Here is a 19,945-nt window from a genome sequence, read left to right on the forward strand (position 1 = left end):
TCATATAAAGCATAACATTGAGACACTTCAAATAATTTCATCTGAACAGTATTCATGAGTTCTTTATGAAACTCTCTGCTCATTTTGAGTCTACGTTCATGCCTGTTTCCATCTGTTTCACACAGTGGAAGTGGCCTCAGTTTAGTGGTGATGTTGTAACTATGTTTGGATAATGCCTCACATCTGTGGTGTGCAGACAATCATAGACAACCAATTATTTATCTTTTAGAGATTATGTTTATTATGTGGATATGAACAGAATGTTCTGGTCTGGCAGACACATTACACAAGAACAGTAGGTTTTAGTAGCACAGAAGCTATATGAATGTCATTTCAAAATTCAAAAGAACAAATCAACTTGTAGCTCTTCTCATTAAATAGGCAGTAATTTAACATGCTTGTTTCATATAGCAGGCACAAAGATGGTGGTACACAAAACTGTGTGTTGTGCTCAATAACCCACATCATACTGATATCTCATGAACTGCCAGATATTCAACTCTGTTATTTATCTCCTATCTCTGAGAGGGGCTACTGAGCTAACACAGATCAGAGGTTGTAATAACATCAGGTTAAATGTATAAATGTTCACACCGTTACACTCAAGGTGAGATCAAATCTGCACACACTCAAACACCAGGTCAGGAAACCTTTACAGCGACAGGAAACAAAGACAAACATTGAAGAGTAACACGTGTAAAACTTTATCAGTAAACAAACTGGTATAAAGATAAAATAATAAATAATCTTGACGTGTTTAAACTGAAGAGTCTCCTTCATGGAGGAACAAGTTAAGGCTTCATAGATCAGAGGAAACATGTGACTCTGCAGCTCCATGTAACACATTTCTCTTTGGTTTCATAATAATATCAGATTTTATTCAGTCAGTCAGTTCTAGCTGATAAATGGACCCTGAGCACTTTGTGTTGTGTTTGTGTTGTCAGTCAGTGTCTGTAATTATTGTGTAACATCTAAACATGAGGATCAGTCTGAGTCTGACCTCACAAACAGCTGAACCTGAAGATGAGACAAACTCACTGATTCTGATATTGTGACAGAGACGACGCTGAATCCATCACTGTGAACAAACTTATTTCTGTCGACATCAGTGACAGAGAAGATGTTTGTCACATAAAATGGTTTTTGTTGTTGAATATCACTGATCTTATTCTCAGATTTGTAACTTTTCTTTGTTTGAATGATGAAGTCCTGAATGTTCCACATATAAACAAGGCAAAAGTGTAAATAACACTGTTTAAGAACATAAACTCTTCCTCTGAGATGAGCGACTAACCTGGAAGCTAAAACAAACTAATAACTAATACTGATGCACACAAAGCAAACAAAAAAAGGAAGTTCAAATCTCTGAGAGCTGACTGATGTCTGTCCTCATATCATCTTCTGAATGTTTAATAACACTAAATGAAGTCTGGCTCAGCAGGAGACTCAGACTCCAGGAGTTCAGCTGTAAAAACTCACATTTCAAACAGACTACAATTCAGCAGGTTGATGGTATGGATCCTGACTCTTTGTTTTTTCATGTTTTCTGTAGATCAAAAATCCAAAAACAGCAGCAACAAGAAGAAGAACAGCAGAAACTGACAGACCAACTTTCAGTCCAACAGATCCATCCTCCTTCTTCCCTCCATCCTGTTTGTCTCCTCCTGGCTGACCTGCAGGTGAGAAACAGGTGTGAGGTGTCAGCTGTCAGGTAGGTGATGAGTGAAGAACAGAACAGAATCCATTTCCTCTTCAAACTGCTGTCAGACATTATCTACTGCACTCTGATCACATCACTCAGACCAGCTGCTTTCTACAAAGTCTCATCAACAACATCTTTAGAAACAAACATCAACAACCAGGAAGCAGCTTCACCTCTGATCACACACACACTCAACTCTACTCACTCACCTGGAGGAACGACATGAAGGTGGATGATGCTGATGGGCTTTGAACTGCCTCCACCTCTGGGAATGACAACACACTCGTATGTTCCAGTGTCATTAATCGTCACATTGTTCAGAATCAAAGACGCGTCTCCATCCTTCATCTGTCTGTCCTGCAGATCCACCCGGTTCTTAAAAGATGGATGCTGGTTGCCTGGATCAAATCGGCCATCCTTGTACAAAAGCACATATTCATCTCTCAGGTCAGCTCTGCTCCATTTTACAACACTGATGGGGTTATTATTTAGAGCTTGACATGTCAGAGTGACGTCCTGTCCAGACTCAGCTGTGATGTTTTTCTGGTCTGAAAGAGGAAACAATACAGAGCAGATTGAAGTGAGACGCTGGAACTGACTGCAGGTCAGATTTGAAAGAAGCCCTCCCACTCTCAGCTTCATACAGCAAAGGGACTGTTACTCATATAACAACCTTCTCCTCAGCTGATCATTCTCACACACACACACACACACACACACACACACACACACACACACACACACACACACACACCACTGTTATCTCTGCCTCAGTGCTTTCTCAGATTTGCACTCTGACCAGCAACAACTCAGGGTTCAGTATCCTGAGGAGATACTGTCAGAAAGTTCTTGTCCAAGGAGACTTTAACATGCAGGCTACAGGAGCCAGTGATCGATCCACAGACCTTCAAATGGATAAATGATCCTCTATCTCGTGAGCTACGAATTAGGAATGGCCATGCACCACCCACAGAAAAGAGAAAGAGCTCCGAGATGGTTGCAGTGAATGTCAACAGTAGTAAAAATGTAATAAAATGTAATGTATTAGTCTCAAAGAAGTCATCCATTACAGGATTAAAGGACTACAGGCCTGTCTCCCTGACATCTGTGGTCATGAAGTCCTTTGAGAGACTCGTGTTGAGACACCTGAAGGGCATCAAAGCCTCTGCTGGACACCCTGTAGTTTCCCTACTGGGCAAACAGGTCAGCTGAGGATGCATCAGTATGGGACTGCAGTAAATCCTGCATCACCTCGACCAACCTGGGACATGCGCCAGTATCCTGTATCCAACAAAGTCATCCCAGACATCCTCCAGCAGAAGCTCACCCAACTTATCACGATATATATTTGAAAATTTGCGATAACCCAACAAAAAGAGGATTTCACACCACCTCCTCCGACCACAACTCTTCATATTCATGAAGCAGATGTGAGGAAGCAGTTTAGGAGTCTGAATGCTCGAAAAGCTCCCGGCCCAGACGGTGTGTCTCCTGCCACCCTCAGACACTGTGCAAACGAGCTGGCCCCAGTGTTTTCTGGCATCTTCAACTCCTCACTGCAGGCATGTCATGTGCCTGCCTGCTTCAAGTCCTCTACCATAATCCCTGTCCCCAAGAAACCTAGGATCACTGGACTAAATGACTACAGACCTGTGGCTCTGACATCTGTGGTCATGAAGTCATTTGAGCGCCTGGTTCTCTCCCATCTCAAGACCCTCACCGCCCCCCTCCTGGACCCCCTGCAGTTTGCATATAGAGCCAACAGGTCTGTAGATGACGCCATCAACATGGCCCTACACTACATCCTGCAGCATCTGGACTCCCCAGGAACCTACGCCAGGATCCTGTTTGTGGACTTCAGCTCTGCCTTCAACACCATCCTCCCAGACCATCTCCGAGGCAAGCTTTCCCAGATGAATGTGCCTGATCCCATCTGCCGGTGGATCACTGACTTCCTGACGGACAGGAAGCAGCACGTGAGGCTGGGAAAGAATGTCTCGGACTCCCGGACCATCAGCACCGGCTCCCCTCAGGGCTGTGTTCTTTCTCCTCTGCTCTTCTCCCTGTACACCAACTGCTGCACCTCCACCCACCAGTCTGTCAAGCTAATCAAGTTCGCAGATGACACCACCGTCATTGGGCTCATCTCGGACGGGGACGAGTCTGCCTACAGGAGGGAGGTTGAACGTCTGGTGACCTGGTGCAGCCACAACAACCTGGTGCTGAATGCCCAGAAGACAGTGGAGATTATTGTGGACTTCAGGAAGCTCACAGCCCCACTCCCCCCCCATCATCCTGACTGACACCCCCATCACCTCTGTGGACTCATTCCGCTTCCTGGGTACCACCATCACCCAGGACCTGAAGTGGGAGCCCACCATCACCTCCGTCATCAAGAAAGCCCAGCAGAGGATGTACTTCCTGAGGCAGCTGAAGAAATTCAACCTGCCAACACGGACGATGATGCAGTTCTACACTGCAATCATCGAGTCCATCCTCAACTCCTCCATCACCGTGTGGTATGCTGGAGCCACTATCAGGGACAAACAGAGACTGCAGCGTGTTGTGCGCTCTGCTGAGAAGGTGATTGGCTGCAAACTCCCATCTCTGCAGGACCTGTACACCTCCAGGACACTGCGGCGTGCAGCCCGGATCTCAGCTGACCCTTCTCACCCTGGACACAGTCTGTTTGACCTGCTCCCCTCAGGCAGGAGGCTCCGGTCCATTCGCACCAGAACCTCTCGCCATAAGAACAGTTTCTTCCCCTCTGCTGTTGGACACATGAACAATAACCACATGACTGTCCCCACCACTAACACATGACCCTACGCTGTGTCACTGCATCATTTCATGTTTGGCACTGATCACCACCTGCACTCATGTATATATCTTTCTACGTAGCACTCATAATTCTTATTCTCATGTATATATCTCATGTATATCTCATGCACATATCTTTCTTTCTACATAGCACTTTAATTCTTATTGTTTGCACTGAAGCACCGCAGCAATTTCCTAATGTTGTAAACCTCAACATCTGGCAATAAACCCCATTCTGATTCTGATTCTGATTCTGAACTTACTGTGCCCACCTCCACCTGTCAGAGAACTACCAGCTAGGGCTGGGCCATATTATACCGTTCACGGTAATACCGGTATAATGTTAGGCAACGATAGGAAAATGAAATATCGCGATAGAACATGAGTAAAACGCGCATGCGCAGTGCCTTTGTTTTCATACGCACATGGCCGATTGTTGAGTGAAACAGATGAACCAGAATTGGTTTGTAAAAATGGTGCAACTTCAGTGATGTGGAACTGGTTTGGTGTTTGTCCATCAGATACACGACAAAGCACATTTTTTTGCAGAACATGCAAGCGGCCGTCGGACTAAGATGCCCTTAAATCTGGGAGTAATCTGGGTCCTAAACTCCGTATACTTCAGGTCAAACCAACACTGCAGCATCACTAAGAGTTAAAAACTGTCTAAATTCTTTCATCTTTAATAAAACGATCAGCATTGCTGCTTTACCAGGTGTAACTATGAAGTTTAACTTCCAGGCATCCATGAAAACAAAAGTTATTACATTTAACGGAGTTAGAAGTTAGCAGGAAGCTAGCGGAAGTTAGCTCGCTAGTTTCGCTAGTTACCTAAGCATGATATTGCATGTTCTGACAGAGATTTCTGGAAAAATTCAAACGTACAGCTCTGCTATCACTTCCAACATAAATGAAGACAGGAAACTAAACAGCAGTGACGTTTGTAGGGTTACTGAAGTTGGGCTAGCTGGTATATAATGATGTGCTACGTGATCGCTAGCGACACAGCTATGTTAGCATAACATAAACAGTGAAGCTGGAGGACGAACACTAACACTTTTCCACTTATAAAAATTAACGTTAAGGTTCCTCATGGTTAGAGACAAATGCAATCGCATGGCAGGATGCTGTAAACGGACCAAACTTCAGTCAGGAGAACAACTGAGATAATCCATCCACAATACAAGGTTAGTCATTAATATACTGCAACAACATGGGAATAGAGCAGCTGCCAGAGAATTCAACATTAATGAATCAATGGTACAGAAGTGGAGGAAGCAAGAAGAATGAGTTTAATAAAGTTTAATTTATCTGACTGCTTTGTTTCATTTAATGTGCCTTATAATCCCGTGCACCTTATGGTCTGAAAAATACGTACTGCACACTGCAGTTTAATGTTGCAAAGCACCTTTTTAACTTCAGTGGATATTATACATGGTTATGCTCAGGATATGTCAGCCCATTTCTACTGGAAATGCCTTTTGGTTAAACTTTCAGCAAGGAATTTGCATTTGCACTGTTACATTTTTATAAAGCTTTAATGTACATAAAAACCAGCTTCTTGTTTAAGTGAAAATAAATGATAGGTTGTCTTTTTGCGCTAGTAATGTTGTGGAGTTGTATTTTGTCTCGCATCAATTATATCGTCAGTTATATCGTTATCGCAAATTTTCAAATATATATCGTGATAAATATTTTTGGCCATATCGCCCTGCTCTACTACCAGCTTCCTCAAGATTCAAGATTCACATCATGCACACAGACCATCAACAGTGGGCTTCACCAGAGGTGTGTTCTCTTGCCACTGGTCTTCTCTCTCTACACTAATGACTGCGCCTCAGGAGAAGCATCTGTGAAACTCCTGAAGTTTGCAGATGACACCACTGTCACTGGTCTGACTGGGAACAATCAAGTTCTCCTAAAGACAGTAGGTGGACCAGTTGCTTCCAGTCAAAGACTGTCAACACTCCACCTTCCAGCCTTTCAACAACTGTGAATCACTTCAGATTATTAGGATCCACCTTTTCAGAGGAACTAGTCCTTACACATATAAACCATTTTTCATTAGTACCTAGTTGGATCAGCTCAACACTGTATAACTCAGCGCGACTCTTTTTCCATTGCAATTGAGAACAGCTTAATAAACAATCATATGATCCTATGAGCAAGCACTGTGGTGACAGTGGGAAGGAAAAACACGAAGAAACATCCAGCAGAACCAGGCTCAGGGAGGGGAACACATGTGCTGACCAAGGGGTGGAAGACAGGAATAATTGAGATATATGGACGGTTGGCAATTGGCCTATAATGAGCCAAGACAGCTGGGTCAGGAAGTTGCGTTTTTGAAGTAAAAGTTTACCAACTACCAGTTTGAAGCCCTGTGGCACGTAGCTGATTATTACAGACAGGTTGATCGTGTTTAAGATTGAAACATTAATTCATGGTAAAAGTCATTAACCAGGTACTAAAAAGTGCCCGTTATCAGGTACTACCACACGATGGAAAACTAAAAACCATGCTGAGCCGACTACAGTAGGTAGAAATGGAAAAAAGGCTAATAGGCTATTAAAGACAAGGCCCAGCAGAGGTTGTTTTCCTGTGGTAACTCAGGAATTGCAGCGTCTCACAGTAAAATGCAAAAGTGTTTCAAAAAGAAGAGATTAATGCGGCAGCAAATCATTCGTACACTTCCTGTATCGCTAAATTAGTTCACGGACATTCCCGTCAGAATGCGTCATAGAGCAATTTTAGTGGCTACAACTTAACACGCTGCACATATAAGATGGTTTCTCCCAGCAGATAGTTTATATTTCACTTTAATGTGCTGCGTGTAAAAGAATCAGTAAACACTGGCGCTTCCTGCTGTTTTTAAACCGAAACTCTGAACCAGGAAATGTGTCCAGCATCTGTTAACGAGCTGATCTAGAGACAGACACCTTCATGAAAACACTGGAGTTAAATTCAACATAACTCGTTAAGCCATTATTGAAAAAGATGCTCTAAGTTGTGGCATCTGAAGGTGCCACCGGGGATGCCAGTAACCGAGTCACTCTTTCATCATATTTATCTCAGAATAAAGTACCGGCCAGTTTAAACAGCAGCTTTAAACATGTTTGACTTTATAATAACTAAATTTAACCTGCACAGACGAAGGCAACCAGACAAGTCCAAAACGCAATATATATTTTGGCAGCCATCACAGTTGGGGTAACGGGAACCAAGGGTTGATCAAACACTTCCGCATTATGTGTTGTGATGCGTTTCGTTGCACTCGGACGGCTGAGTAAGACCCTTGCCACTCGCTCGCACTGTGAAGGTTTTCATTTACTACTTTGCAAGCTAGAGCCATTCATTGATCAGTAGCAGAGCGGTGCAATGCTAGCCTTGTTGGAGGTAAAACCATGACTGCAGGTTGTTCATGTTAGAGTTTGGTCAGTGCTCTGTGCACGGATTATTTAGCAAGTCTAAAATACACCACAGTGGGGAACAGATTTAAAACATTTACAGTTTTATTACAGGTACATTCCCCGCCTCCATCTTGGATTGTAACTTGAGCTTCATGAAGCTGCTCTGACTTTCCCCGTTTGAAATACAGACTGAGGACGTGATCAATCTGAAAATTCCGACTGAGATCTGAGATCCATTTCTTCTTCGTCTAATTTGTCTTCTTCTTTGTGATGTGAATGGTTGTTGGCCAATCAGCTTACAGTACCAATGGTACTTTAGCGTTACCTACTGGAGTGACTGAAGAATAGCAGGAGGAAAATTTGTACGGTAAAAAACCCCAAAACGAAACAAAATTATATAAAAACAACTGAAAAACAAAACTACCAGTCCTACCAAGAGGTTTGACACACCTTTTCATTTAATACATTTTCTTTATCTTTACTACTTACCTAATACAAACAGACATCAAATATATAGAGCAAAAGATATGGAATTATGTGGCAAAGAACAAGAGAGAATAAGAACTCTAAATATGTTTTATATTTTATATTACACAGAGTAGCCACCTTTTGCTTTACTGACAGTACCATAAACCATTGGCCTTCTCTCAGTCAGCGAGCTTCATGATGTAGTCACCTGTAGTCACCTCCATCATTACTTTAAGAACTGAAGGTCAGTCAGTCTGGAAAATTGCTAAAAGTTTGAATGTTTCCCCAAGTGCAGTTGCAAAAAACATCAAGTGCTACGATGAAACTGGCTCACATGAGGACGGCACCAGGAAAGAAGACCAAGAGTCACCTCTGCTGCTGAGGATAAATTCATCTGAGCCACCAGCCTCAAAAATCACAAGTTAACAGCACCTCAGATCAGAGCCCAGATAAATGTCACATAGAGCTCCAGTAGCAGACACATTTCTACAGCACCTCTTCAGAGAAGACTGTTGAATCAGGCCTTTATGTTCAAATAGCTGCTAAGAAACCATGACTAAGGAAAAGCAACAAGCAGAAGAGATTTCTTTGGGCCAAGAAACTCAAGGAATGGACATTAGACCAGTGAAAATATGTACTTGGGTCTGATGTCCAATCAAGATGGTTTGGGATGAGATGGACTCCAGAGTGAAGACAAAAGGGCCAACAAGTACTCAACATCTCTCAGCCTGCTCGTCATTGGAGGGCGCAATATCACTGCCCCCATAAAAATATTGAGAGGAAATAAATGGATCACAAAAAATTACAAAAATAAACACATATCACAAATAACTACAATTTGCTCATGGTGGCCTGCATGTGCCTGCCAGAATCCTGTTTGTGGCCAAACTCCATTAAAATAAGCACGTGTAAAATATCCTCCTGATAACAACCCTATTCATTTATGTCCCCTATAATGGACATTTGTTTTTGGTCTATATCTTTTGGCTTATTTGAGCTACCGTACTAAGTCCTGAAGTACTAAACAAGGGCCAACGTGGGCATTTCATTGAGGCATGAAGTCAGAAAAAGTTCAATGGAAAAATTCTTTTTTCTCTTGGTTGTCAGGAGTATTTGACACACGTGATCTCAAATTTGCTCATGCTATACAAACAAGTTTAAACTGGCTCAGACCACATGTAGAAACCTGATGAAGACATGCCTGACTGAATATTACTGACATCGCTGTTACTATTATTATTTCCTTAAACATAATTCCTGCCAATCACTCAGACCAGCTGCTTTCTACAAAGTCTCATCAACAACATCTTTAGAAACAAACATCAACAACCAGGAAGCATCTTCACCTCTGATCACACACACACTCAACTCTACTCACTCACCTGGAGGAACAACATGAAGGTGGATGATGCTGATGATCGTCTGACCACTTGTTCCTGTCTGGATTAGTCGACACACTCGTATGTTCCAGCATCATTAATTGTCACATTCTTCAGAATCAGAGACACGTCTCCATCCTTCATCTGTCTGTCCTGCAGATCCACCCGGTTCTGAAAAGATGGATGCCGGTTGTCTGTACAAAAGCACATTTTCATCTCCAAGGTCAGCTCTTCTCCATTTTACAACACTGATGGGGTTTTAATTTGGAACTCGACATGGCAGAGTGACGTCCTGTCCAGACTCAGCGGTGATGATTTTCTGGTCTGAAAAAGGAAACAACAGAGAGCAGAGAGGTTAAAGGTCAAAGTACAACTGTTCACTTCAACATCAGCCAACCAGAGTGAGTACACATACACACACACGCTGATAATAAGTGAACATAATGTGTGAGAGAAAGCAGCCTCTCATTATAAGACACTGTGAGTCTCTGCATGCTGCCTTTATGGAGCTACAGCTGTTTGTATACACTGAACAAAAAAGCTTTGTAGCTGCATACTGACTCCTGAAACTACAACACATCACACTGACACACACACTACACTTCTTTGTCTCTGTGCTGCAGTTCATTTAAACCCTCCCAGGCCCATGCTGCCATCACACAAGTATTGGAGTCATTATTACTAGTTACATTACTTCTGTTACCCTATCCGGTCTGGTACCCACGGTATATATACAGTGGGGCAAAAAAGTATTTAGTCAGCCACCGATTGTGCAAGTTCCCCCACCTAAAATGATGACAGAGGTCAGTAATTTGCACCAGAGGTACACTTCAACTGTGAGAGACAGAATGTGAAAAAAAAATCCATGAATCCACATGGTAGGATTTGTAAAGAATTTATTCGTAAATCAGGGTGGAAAATAAGTATTTGGTCAATAACAAAAATACAACTCAATACTTTGTAACATAACGTTTGTTGGCAATAGCAGAGGTCAAACGTTTACTATAGGTCTTTACCAGGTTTGCACACACAGTAGCTGGTATTTTGGCCCATTCCTCCATGCAGATCTTCTCGAGAGCAGTGATGTTTTGGGGCTGTCGCCGAGCAACACGGACTTTCAACTCCCGCCACAGATTTTCTATGGGGTTGAGGTCTGGAGACTGGCTAGGCCACTCCAGGACTTTCAAATGCTTCTTACGGAGCCACTCCTTTGTTGCCCGGGCGGTGTGTTTTGGATCATTGTCATGTTGGAAGACCCAGCCTCGTTTCATCTTCAAAGTTCTCACTAATGGAAGGAGGTTTTGGCTCAAAATCTCACGATACATGGCCCCATTCATTCTGTCCTTAACACGGATCAGTCGTCCTGTCCCCTTGGCAGAAAAACAGCCCCATAGCATGATGTTTCCACCCCCATGCTTCACAGTAGGTATGGTGTTCTTGGGATGCAACTCAGTATTCTTCGTCCTCCAAACACGACGAGTTGAGTTTATACCAAAAAGTTCTACTTTGGTTTCATCTGACCACATGACATTCTCCCAATCCTCTGCTGTATCATCCATGTGCTCTCTGGCAAACTTCAGACGGGCCTGGACATGCACTGGCTTCAGCAGCGGAACACGTCTGGCACTGCGGGATTTAATTCCCTGCCGTTGTAGTGTGTTACTGATGGTGACCTTTGTTACTTTGGTCCCAGCTCTCTGCAGGTCATTCACCAGGTCCCCCCGTGTGGTTCTGGGATCTTTGCTCACCGTTCTCATGATCATTTTGACCCCACGGGATGAGATCTTGCGTGGAGCCCCAGATCGAGGGAGATTATCAGTGGTCTTGTATGTCTTCCATTTTCTGATGATTGCTCCCACAGTTGATTTTTTCACACCAAGCTGCTTGCCTATTGTAGATTCACTCTTCCCAGTCTGGTGCAGGTCTACAATACTTTTCCTGGTGTCCTTCAAAAGCTCTTTGGTCTTGGCCATGGCGGAGTTTGGAGTCTGACTGTTTGAGGCTGTGGACAGGTGTCTTTTATACAGATGATGAGTTCAAACAGGTGCCATTCATACAGGTAATGAGTGGGGGACAGAAAAGCTTCTTACAGAAGACGTTACAGGTCTGTGAGAGCCAGAGATTTTCCATGTTTGAGGTGACCAAATACTTATTTTCCACCCTGATTTACGAATAAATTCTTTACAAATCCTACCATGTGGATTCATGGATTATTTTTTCACATTCTGTCTCTCACAGTTCTCAGGGTAGTTCTATTTTAATATTACTTCAATTCAAATAATTTAGTAATATTTTTCAGGGCTTTAAATTGCAACCATTTTAGTCACTTGCGTGCTCAAAATGTAATGTTTGTAAATTCAAAATATTTGGGAGCAACAAATTACTGTGGCACGTGAGCAGAAGTCATGATATTAGCAATTTACATTACAATTCAGTATGTTTTAATGTATCTTGAAGGGTGAGGCAGAAGGAGAGGCTGAGGGAGAAAAAGGTCAACAGGCAAGTTCAAGTCAGAGAGAGCAAGGAGAGACAGAGGAGCTGCAGCAAATGGATCGAGAAGCAGAGGAAGATCAAGTTATTACAGAGAGAGGAGAGCAAACAGGCCAAGAGAGGGAAAATAATGAAGCAGCTGCAGCAGCTCATTCTACTACTGGGTTTGATTTAGGTGACAAAGACACAGGGCCCAGACAGGTGAAGCTGAAGAGCTATCCACATGATACTTTTGGTACACAGAAGCGAGCATTTAACCACAGGTGGTTTGAAAAGCACAACTGGTTAGAATATTCAGTCAACCAGAATGCAACTTTCTGCTTCCCATGTAGAGTGTTTGGCAAAAACATCAAACATGATAGTTTGGTCAGTAGCAGTTGCAAGAACTGGAAGAAAGCTTTAGTCATCTTTGGCAAACATGAGATGGCTCAAACACATAAGGACAGTGTTGTTACATGGAAAAGCTACCAGGGAACTAGCAAACAGGGAAACGTTGCACAGAGGATAGCAACTGCAAATGTGAGTGAGATAGTCGAAAGAAGAGAGTATCTCAGACGAATTGTTGCAGTCACCAGACAGGGATTCCCTTTTCGTGGCCATGATGAAGGTGAAGACAGCCCAGAGGGAATTTTCTTGCGTGCATGGAGCTTTTGAAGGAGTTTGATCCTTTTCTTCAAAAACATAATGCACAGTATATCTCGCCAACATCCCAGAATGACATGACTGACTGTTGTGCCCAGGAAGTTACTAGTGTCATTGTATCTGAAATGACAAAGTCCAAAGTCTATGCCATCATGGCAGATGAGGCAAGTGATGAAAAGGCAGAGCAGTTAGCTGTTTGTGTCAGGTACGTGTCAGAGGGGGCAGTGAAGGAGCGTTTCCTTGCACTAGCAGAGATAAAATCATTTGATGCCCATTGCAAAAGAGATTCAGCAGCAGATCCAAAACTATGGTCTTGTAGAGCTTAAGTGTGTAGCACAAACATATGATGGTGCAGCCGTTATGATTGGCTCCACTGGAGGTGAACAAGCACATTGTAGAAGGCTCCATCCTGAGGCTATCTATGTGCATTGTTATACTCATCAACTCAACCTGGTTTTGTGCAATACTTGCAAGGCTGTCCCAGAGGCTGTGGAGCTTTTCAGCTTGTTGGAGTGTGTGTATTCTTTCTTCAGCACCTCCCTAGTCAATCATCATAAGTTCATGGAGACTCAGGCAAAGCTTGGATTGACAAAAACTGAGCTTGTGCAACTTTCAAACACTCGCTGGGCATGTCAGTTGCGATCACACAAGACAAGGCACAAGCAGATGAAAATGGAGGATTTTGTCCTGGAGGCAACTGTGGGTTCACGCACTGAATTGAACAACTCAGACGCATTGAAAAGAGAGTTACTTTTCCCTTGTGTGGATTGGATGGTTGGCGAGCTTGATCAAAGATTTTGCAGTGTAGATGCAGGGCTGCTAAAAGTCATCCAGGCATGCAGTCCTAAATCTGAGAACTTCTTGAGTGAACCACACTTGAATGAACTTGCAAAGCACTACAGACTTGACCTGAAAAAAGAGGAGGTTCTGGTGACCAGAAACTTTCTTACCCAGAAAACAGAGGCTGGATGTCCACCCAAAAATATGTTGTCTGTACAACCTCCTTGATTCAGACGTTTCCCTCTCTGAAGGCAACCATCCAAGTTGCCCTAACAGTGCCTGTCAGCAGCTGCTCGTGCGAAAGGTCCTTTAATGCACTGCGTCGGCTGCACCCCTGGCTGCGTCAAACAATGGGACAGAAAAGACTTCACAGTCTTGCAGTCATGTCTATTGAAAAAGACATGCTTCAGCATCTGAGTCACAACAGAGTGATTGACCGATTTGCCACTCTTAAAAACAGACGTCATTCTTTGATGGTTCCACCCACCAAGTAACTGGTGATTGCAGCCATAAAAATGATGCACTTTTTTTATTTTCAGTTTTTTTCTTGTTATTGATGCAGCAAACACATTTCTTCTGTTTTCTTCTTGTACTGTATTATAAAACAGACTGAACTAAAACAATAGATCTATTGGTGGCCTAGGATGTTTAATCTGTCCAAAAAAAGTAGGAAAACAATTTCTCAGTCTTGTTTTCTGTTTGTGAAATTTTGTGCTCATTCACTACGGTCGTTCATATCGTGTGCATCTCTTGGGGGCTAAGCCCCCCTGTGGTAGGACTCGACTTAAGCGGTCAAAGAAGTGCAGGAGACTGATGCTGTCCAGTGTAGCAAGTGATTTATTCACCATTCTGTGGCCCAACAATATTTACAAAGAAACAAATAAGAAACTCAACTCTATAATTAACTGTCCTTAAAACCTAGTGACACCCCTGGCTTATATTATAGTTTTACCTAGTTGTAGTGCCATTTTTGAGAGCATTTCAAGTTGATATACATCAATACAACCATTATAGCCCAAATTGTAATAATATGTATGCATTAAGTGCATAGTAATTACATAAATTGCAAAAAAGTGCAATAAACTACAAAAAAATTGAAAATCGTTTTTGTTTTTTTTAACATATATTTCTAGTTAGAGAAATTTAAGAGGCTTATCCCTCAGAACTGTAAATACAAAAAAGTTGCACAAAATAGTTTCCCACCACAGGAAATTTATTTCAAGTGTCTTCATAGTTTATTTTTGAGTCTCGGATTAGGTGGTCTATTACAAGTCTATTACAAATTTTATTACAGATCATACATATCGTATTTTTCGGACCATAAGGCCCATTAAGCAAAACAAAACAGTCAGGTAAGTTAAACTTTACTCAACTCATTCTTTTTTGCTGCCTCCACTTCTGTACCATTGATTCATTAATGTTGAATTCTCTCGCTGCTGCTCTATTCCCATGTTCTACTGCATGACTGATAGCCTTGAAACCTGCTTCATAAGCATGTCTCTTAACAGGTGCCATTTAAGGCTCCTTATACACACAGAATACAGTAATATTATGTTGAAGCACAATACGTATTACACTGCGATGCTCCAGACTACATTAGCCGTAATGCTTCAACAATCCATCAAGCAGTGCAGCGTCATAGCTTACCAAAGTCGTACCAAAACATTTTTTGACAGATCTCTGAGCGCCGTGTACCACATAAAATCAGTTTGAGGTCAGTATGTTATGTGAAGGCTGTGTGCACGCAGGGGTGGTGTTAAGAAGGACCCAAAATGCAGACTCACGGAAATCAAAGGTGAACTTGAATACAGCTTTAATGCTGAACTCCAAAAAAGTAACAAAACTGAGACTCCAAGGTAAACTTTACACAGACAGAACACACAGCAAAATAAGGGTAGATGGCAACAATGACAAACTGAAACACAGAGCTTAAATACATAGAGGGAGCAATCAGGGAATGGACAACAGGAGGGAAACACAGCTGGGGCAAATCAGAACTGACGAGACAAGGAAGCGTAAACTGAACACAATGAGATGAGACAGAGACCTTCAAAGTAAAACAGGAAACACATAACACAGACTGAACAAAGACACAGACTCACATGCAGGCACTACAACAGAGGGAACAGAGACGTGGGACCAGGGCAGACACAGACACTGACTGGACACGGGGATATAGCAGACAGGGGAGACAGCAACTAAGGATTACACGGAGACAAACCATAAGACATGACTCTAACAAAAACCCAACGACTAGAAATTATAAATAATATAATAAACTCAAAAACCCTGGGTCAATGACCCAGGCATCCTAACAGTATCCCCCCCTAAAGGGCTGGCTCCCAGACAGCCCAAACCGACACCAAAACAAAAAACAACCAGCCTAGACACCAGAACAGGGACCAGCTGGACCTCAGCCTCCCTCACCTGAAGTACTGAAACAGGTGCAGGGGAATGCTGGGTCCGAGCTGCCCTGGGAGCAGGAACACAACGGGGTGAAGGAGCAGGCTCAGCAAACACAGACTCCTCTAAAATGTTTTTTAGCTCCCTACCACCACCACCACCACGTCTAACAGTCTTAACAGTCTCCGTCTTAGCAGTGTTCATATGATTGTTTTTTTTTCCAGCTCAGAGGAACGAAAGCAATCATAACTCACCACTGGGAGTTGTTCCGCAGAAAAAGAGTGGTGACGGTGTGAGCGTCGACTCCTCCGGGAAGTGGGGGGTGGCAAACTGGGCTGCAAATCCTCCAACGGACCGGGCTGCGATGAGGAATCAGAGAGTTTATGAAGCTCAGAACATTGCAGTCCCAAAAACAGAGCGAAGGACTGCAGTGGAGTGAGTCTAACGCCCGGCGTCACGTAATCCTTCTTCCTCCACCGCTTAACCCTCTTGTCGGATTGGTAATCCAGGGGTGGAGGCGGAGGTGTAGCGACTGGAGAGAATGAGCACGTGCTCAATCTGATCGCCTGAGGCATAGGCACCGGCTCGGCCGTAGCCATGGCAGTTTGGAGGCTGTGGGGCCCTCCCCAAGCCAAACGTGACCCATAGAAGGGTGACTGGAGCTCCCGGGCATGCTTAGCCTCCTGCCTCACGCTCTCCTTGAGGAAGGCAGACACTGCGGGTCACTGATGTGATCCTAACACAGTAAGCACAACCAGAATTCATACATAAGGCGCACAAATTAATGGATTCTAAGTGCGCCTTGTTGTCCAAAACATACTGTATTTGGCAACTTAAAAGTGCAAAATAATTTTATTGGACATTAAAATAAGCTAAATGATTTCACCAGTAATGAGTCTGTTTGCTTTATTTTACTTACTATCAGCTGATAGTAAAGGTTTATAGCTAATATTTCCTGAGGTGCAATTCCAAACATTACATCATCTTTTTTCATTTTTCCAATGTTATTATAACTTAATCTGCCACATTTAGCACCTCCAGTATTGCAACCTCAATGTCACTTTTTTTAAGCCACAGGAAGCTGAAATGTTTGGACTCCCTGCAGGAAGTGATGTGATCTGGCCTGATCAGTCACAAATATAGTGAACTGTAATTACTGGCCACTATTTAATGAGACCATCAGGCTTGACGTTAATGATCTCTCTGTGCTGATTCAGTGTTTAACGGGCATTTTAAAGAGCTATCATTCTGCATAGAGCCATAAGCACAAAGTTCAATACGTCTGAATCCTATTTTCATAGGTGAACTAGAGGATTTCTTGCATCATTCATTAATAACTGAAGGACATTGCACTGGAATTCACACACAACCAGTAACACAGTGAAACACAGAAGACTAAAGACCAAAAGGAAAAGACGACAAAAACTGAACCAACTCGCATAAAGTGAACTAAAACACAGAAACTCACTGTTAAAGAAACAATAAACTCAAAATAAGAATCATAACCTCACTGGTGGATTATCAGAAACATGTTCATCGTGAGAAAAAGAGGTGAAACACAGTTCAGAATGATGTCCCTGCATAAAAATGTATATTGTACTATGGAGGAGGCAGCATTTAGCTGTAGCCTCCATAAAACCACAGAGAACTTTGTCGACCTTTGATTGTCTTTAAGTTGTGTTGGAGACACAGAGAGCAAATCTTTGTTCTTTATGGAGAACCAGTGAGGCTGTTTGGACTTTCCTATGAAACAGTACATCTGTGTAAAGTGAGGGACAAAGAAGCAGCACAAACACCCACATAGTAAACATGTAGAGACAGGCAGCAGCAAATAGTCTGCATAGAGCTCGTCTGTTACTTAAAAAAACAAACAAATGTATTTAAGACTTACTGTTTTGAAGGGATAACTTGAAGACTCTTCTGATCCTTAGGGGCAAAAAGCTTTTAATTGAAAGATTAAAAAAAGTGTGAGGTCTGTTTTTTCCAGTGGTAAAAAGAAACCCGTTGTTTAATTACACTCAAACAAATTTTTTTTCCAAAAGTCAGTTGTTCAAAAATCAAAAGATAAAACATAAAAGTTAAATCTCTGTGGGTAAAGCGACCTCTGTACCAGGCAGCCACAGACCAAACTAACCTGTATTAGCCTGTTTTACACAACACCTGCACCTTTGTGACACCAGTGCCATAGCAACACCTTAGCAACCACATTCCTATCTCCACTGTTTGTTCCATATATGGAACTAATGCACACCTGCAGGGGCAAAGTAACAAAGCAACAGCCTACGAATCCAGATAAACTTGGTCTTATGAGTGAAACTACAATTTAATTCAACTTCCTGTGCAACATGCTGAGAGCAGAGGTTCAAAAATATATGTTACATTCAAGAAGTAAAGAAACAGATGTCATGAATCGAAGCAGCTATGAACAAAAACTTAAACAACAACAATAAAAAAAACAGTAGGAATTTATATTACAGCTTGGTAATAAAGTAGTAATAGTAGGGTAACAGAACACAGTAATGCTAATAATAAGTTATTACTACTCAGTTACCACAGCAATAACCAGTTAATATACAAGTAATATCATAGTAGCAATAGTGGTTACTATTGATTAGTATTACACTGAAATGTATGTAATTGGATAAAATATGCCACAAAACTGGTTCTAATAATGTGGAACTGCAATTCGCTAATGAAGTGGTAATATTAAGTTAACAAGGAAGAAACAAGAATGTAATAATGTGGAAATTTCGAAGTTATTACAAAATAATTATCTGTAGTAGTTCCAACAACAGACTAGACCAGCGAGGAATCACTCGCAGGGGGGATCACGCAGAGGAAATCCACCAGAAGCCTCTCTCACCCACCGCGCTGCTCTCCTCCAGCTTATACCACCTCTGAAAGATAATTGGTGACAAATGAGGGCAGCAGCAGCTGAGAGACAGGGGGGAGGGGCAAGAAAGAAGGAGGCGGAGAGGGAGAGGACGACACCATGCCCACACACTCCCACAGCCTCACAGGATGTAATACTTGTCAATAACTGTTGTAGAAGGTTTTATTATTTGCATAAATTATAAATCTTTATCTGCTAACAGCGAGTGCAGCGCTGCTGTTGTATAATTGCTGTGTGAATTGTGTTTTCTTGTTATCACATCAATTATTTATTAACAGTAACTTTCTGTAGTCATAACATGAAGAAAAAACATTCCAAAGTTCGTGATTCATTTTTTAACTAGTCTGTAAGTCAGGGAAACATTTGATTTTCACCTTTTAAACAGATAGTTGTTTCACTCCAACTAGTGAACTCTAAGGCATTTTTTGAAGATGTCCTCTGGTCTGAGGTGCTGGAGGGACCAGTTAGAGACCAGCAGCTGGACGTCAGTGGTTGGACTGGTGGACTACTTCAGTGAAGAGTAGACGATGTCTGACTCTGGTTTAAAGTCTGAACACAAACACAGACAGTTCAAACAACAGGAAACATGATGATAAACTTTGTAGTTCAACCAAGACCTCCAATCTCCACCTCTCTGCATCAGACACAGTCCCAGTTCAGACCGTCTGTGATGCAGCATGATGGCTGTAAGGAGAGCAGCTGATCCTGTAGGGCGTTTATTTAAGTGTTGCATTTTGAGGAAAAATTTATTTTGAGCGAAGAAAAGCTGAATTTGAGTGAACAAAATTCATTGCTACGTACAAAAAATGTATTTCAGTGTTTGCTATTAAAGGCCAACATTGTTATCGTTTTACAAAAAAACAGCTAAACATGAGAGGTCTTTGGACAAAGTTTGTGTTCTCCATTCTTTAACACCGGTTTGAGCACCGTTTAAGCAAAGGCCTGTTTAGAACAGCTAAAA

General features: G+C 42.3%; 2 protein-coding genes across 4 annotated transcripts in view; both read right to left on the reverse strand.

Moving 5' to 3' along the window:
- Positions 1–217: 217 nt before the first annotated feature.
- LOC120728290 (programmed cell death 1 ligand 1-like) overlaps positions 218–19,945 on the reverse strand; it is a 35,546-nt gene continuing 15,818 nt past the window's right edge. Inside the window, exons 1-3 of one of the 3 annotated variants that reach the window (XM_040023080.1) lie at positions 9,036–9,756; positions 1,912–2,250; positions 218–1,673 (exon numbers count right to left, since the gene is read on the reverse strand). In XM_040023080.1, the coding sequence (XP_039879014.1) occupies positions 1,492–1,673; positions 1,912–2,250; positions 9,036–9,117 (603 nt within the window). In that variant the 5' untranslated portion in view covers positions 9,118–9,756 and the 3' untranslated portion in view covers positions 218–1,491. Of the gene's footprint in view, positions 1,674–1,911; positions 2,251–7,661; positions 7,803–9,035; positions 9,757–9,779; positions 10,101–19,945 lie in introns of those variants that run through there. The other 2 variants (XM_040023081.1, XR_005694689.1) reach the window with 2 other exon arrangements.
- Positions 218–19,945, reverse strand: part of LOC120728292 (programmed cell death 1 ligand 1-like) — a 28,193-nt gene continuing 8,465 nt past the window's right edge. Inside the window, exon 4 of the transcript XR_005694690.1 lies at positions 218–1,017. The gene's annotated coding sequence lies outside the window, so the exon portion shown is untranslated. The remainder of the gene's footprint in view (positions 1,018–19,945) is intronic.

This window comes from Simochromis diagramma, unplaced genomic scaffold (genome assembly GCF_900408965.1).
Source record: "Simochromis diagramma unplaced genomic scaffold, fSimDia1.1 OVJJ01000341.1, whole genome shotgun sequence".
Taxonomy (NCBI): domain Eukaryota; kingdom Metazoa; phylum Chordata; class Actinopteri; order Cichliformes; family Cichlidae; genus Simochromis; species Simochromis diagramma.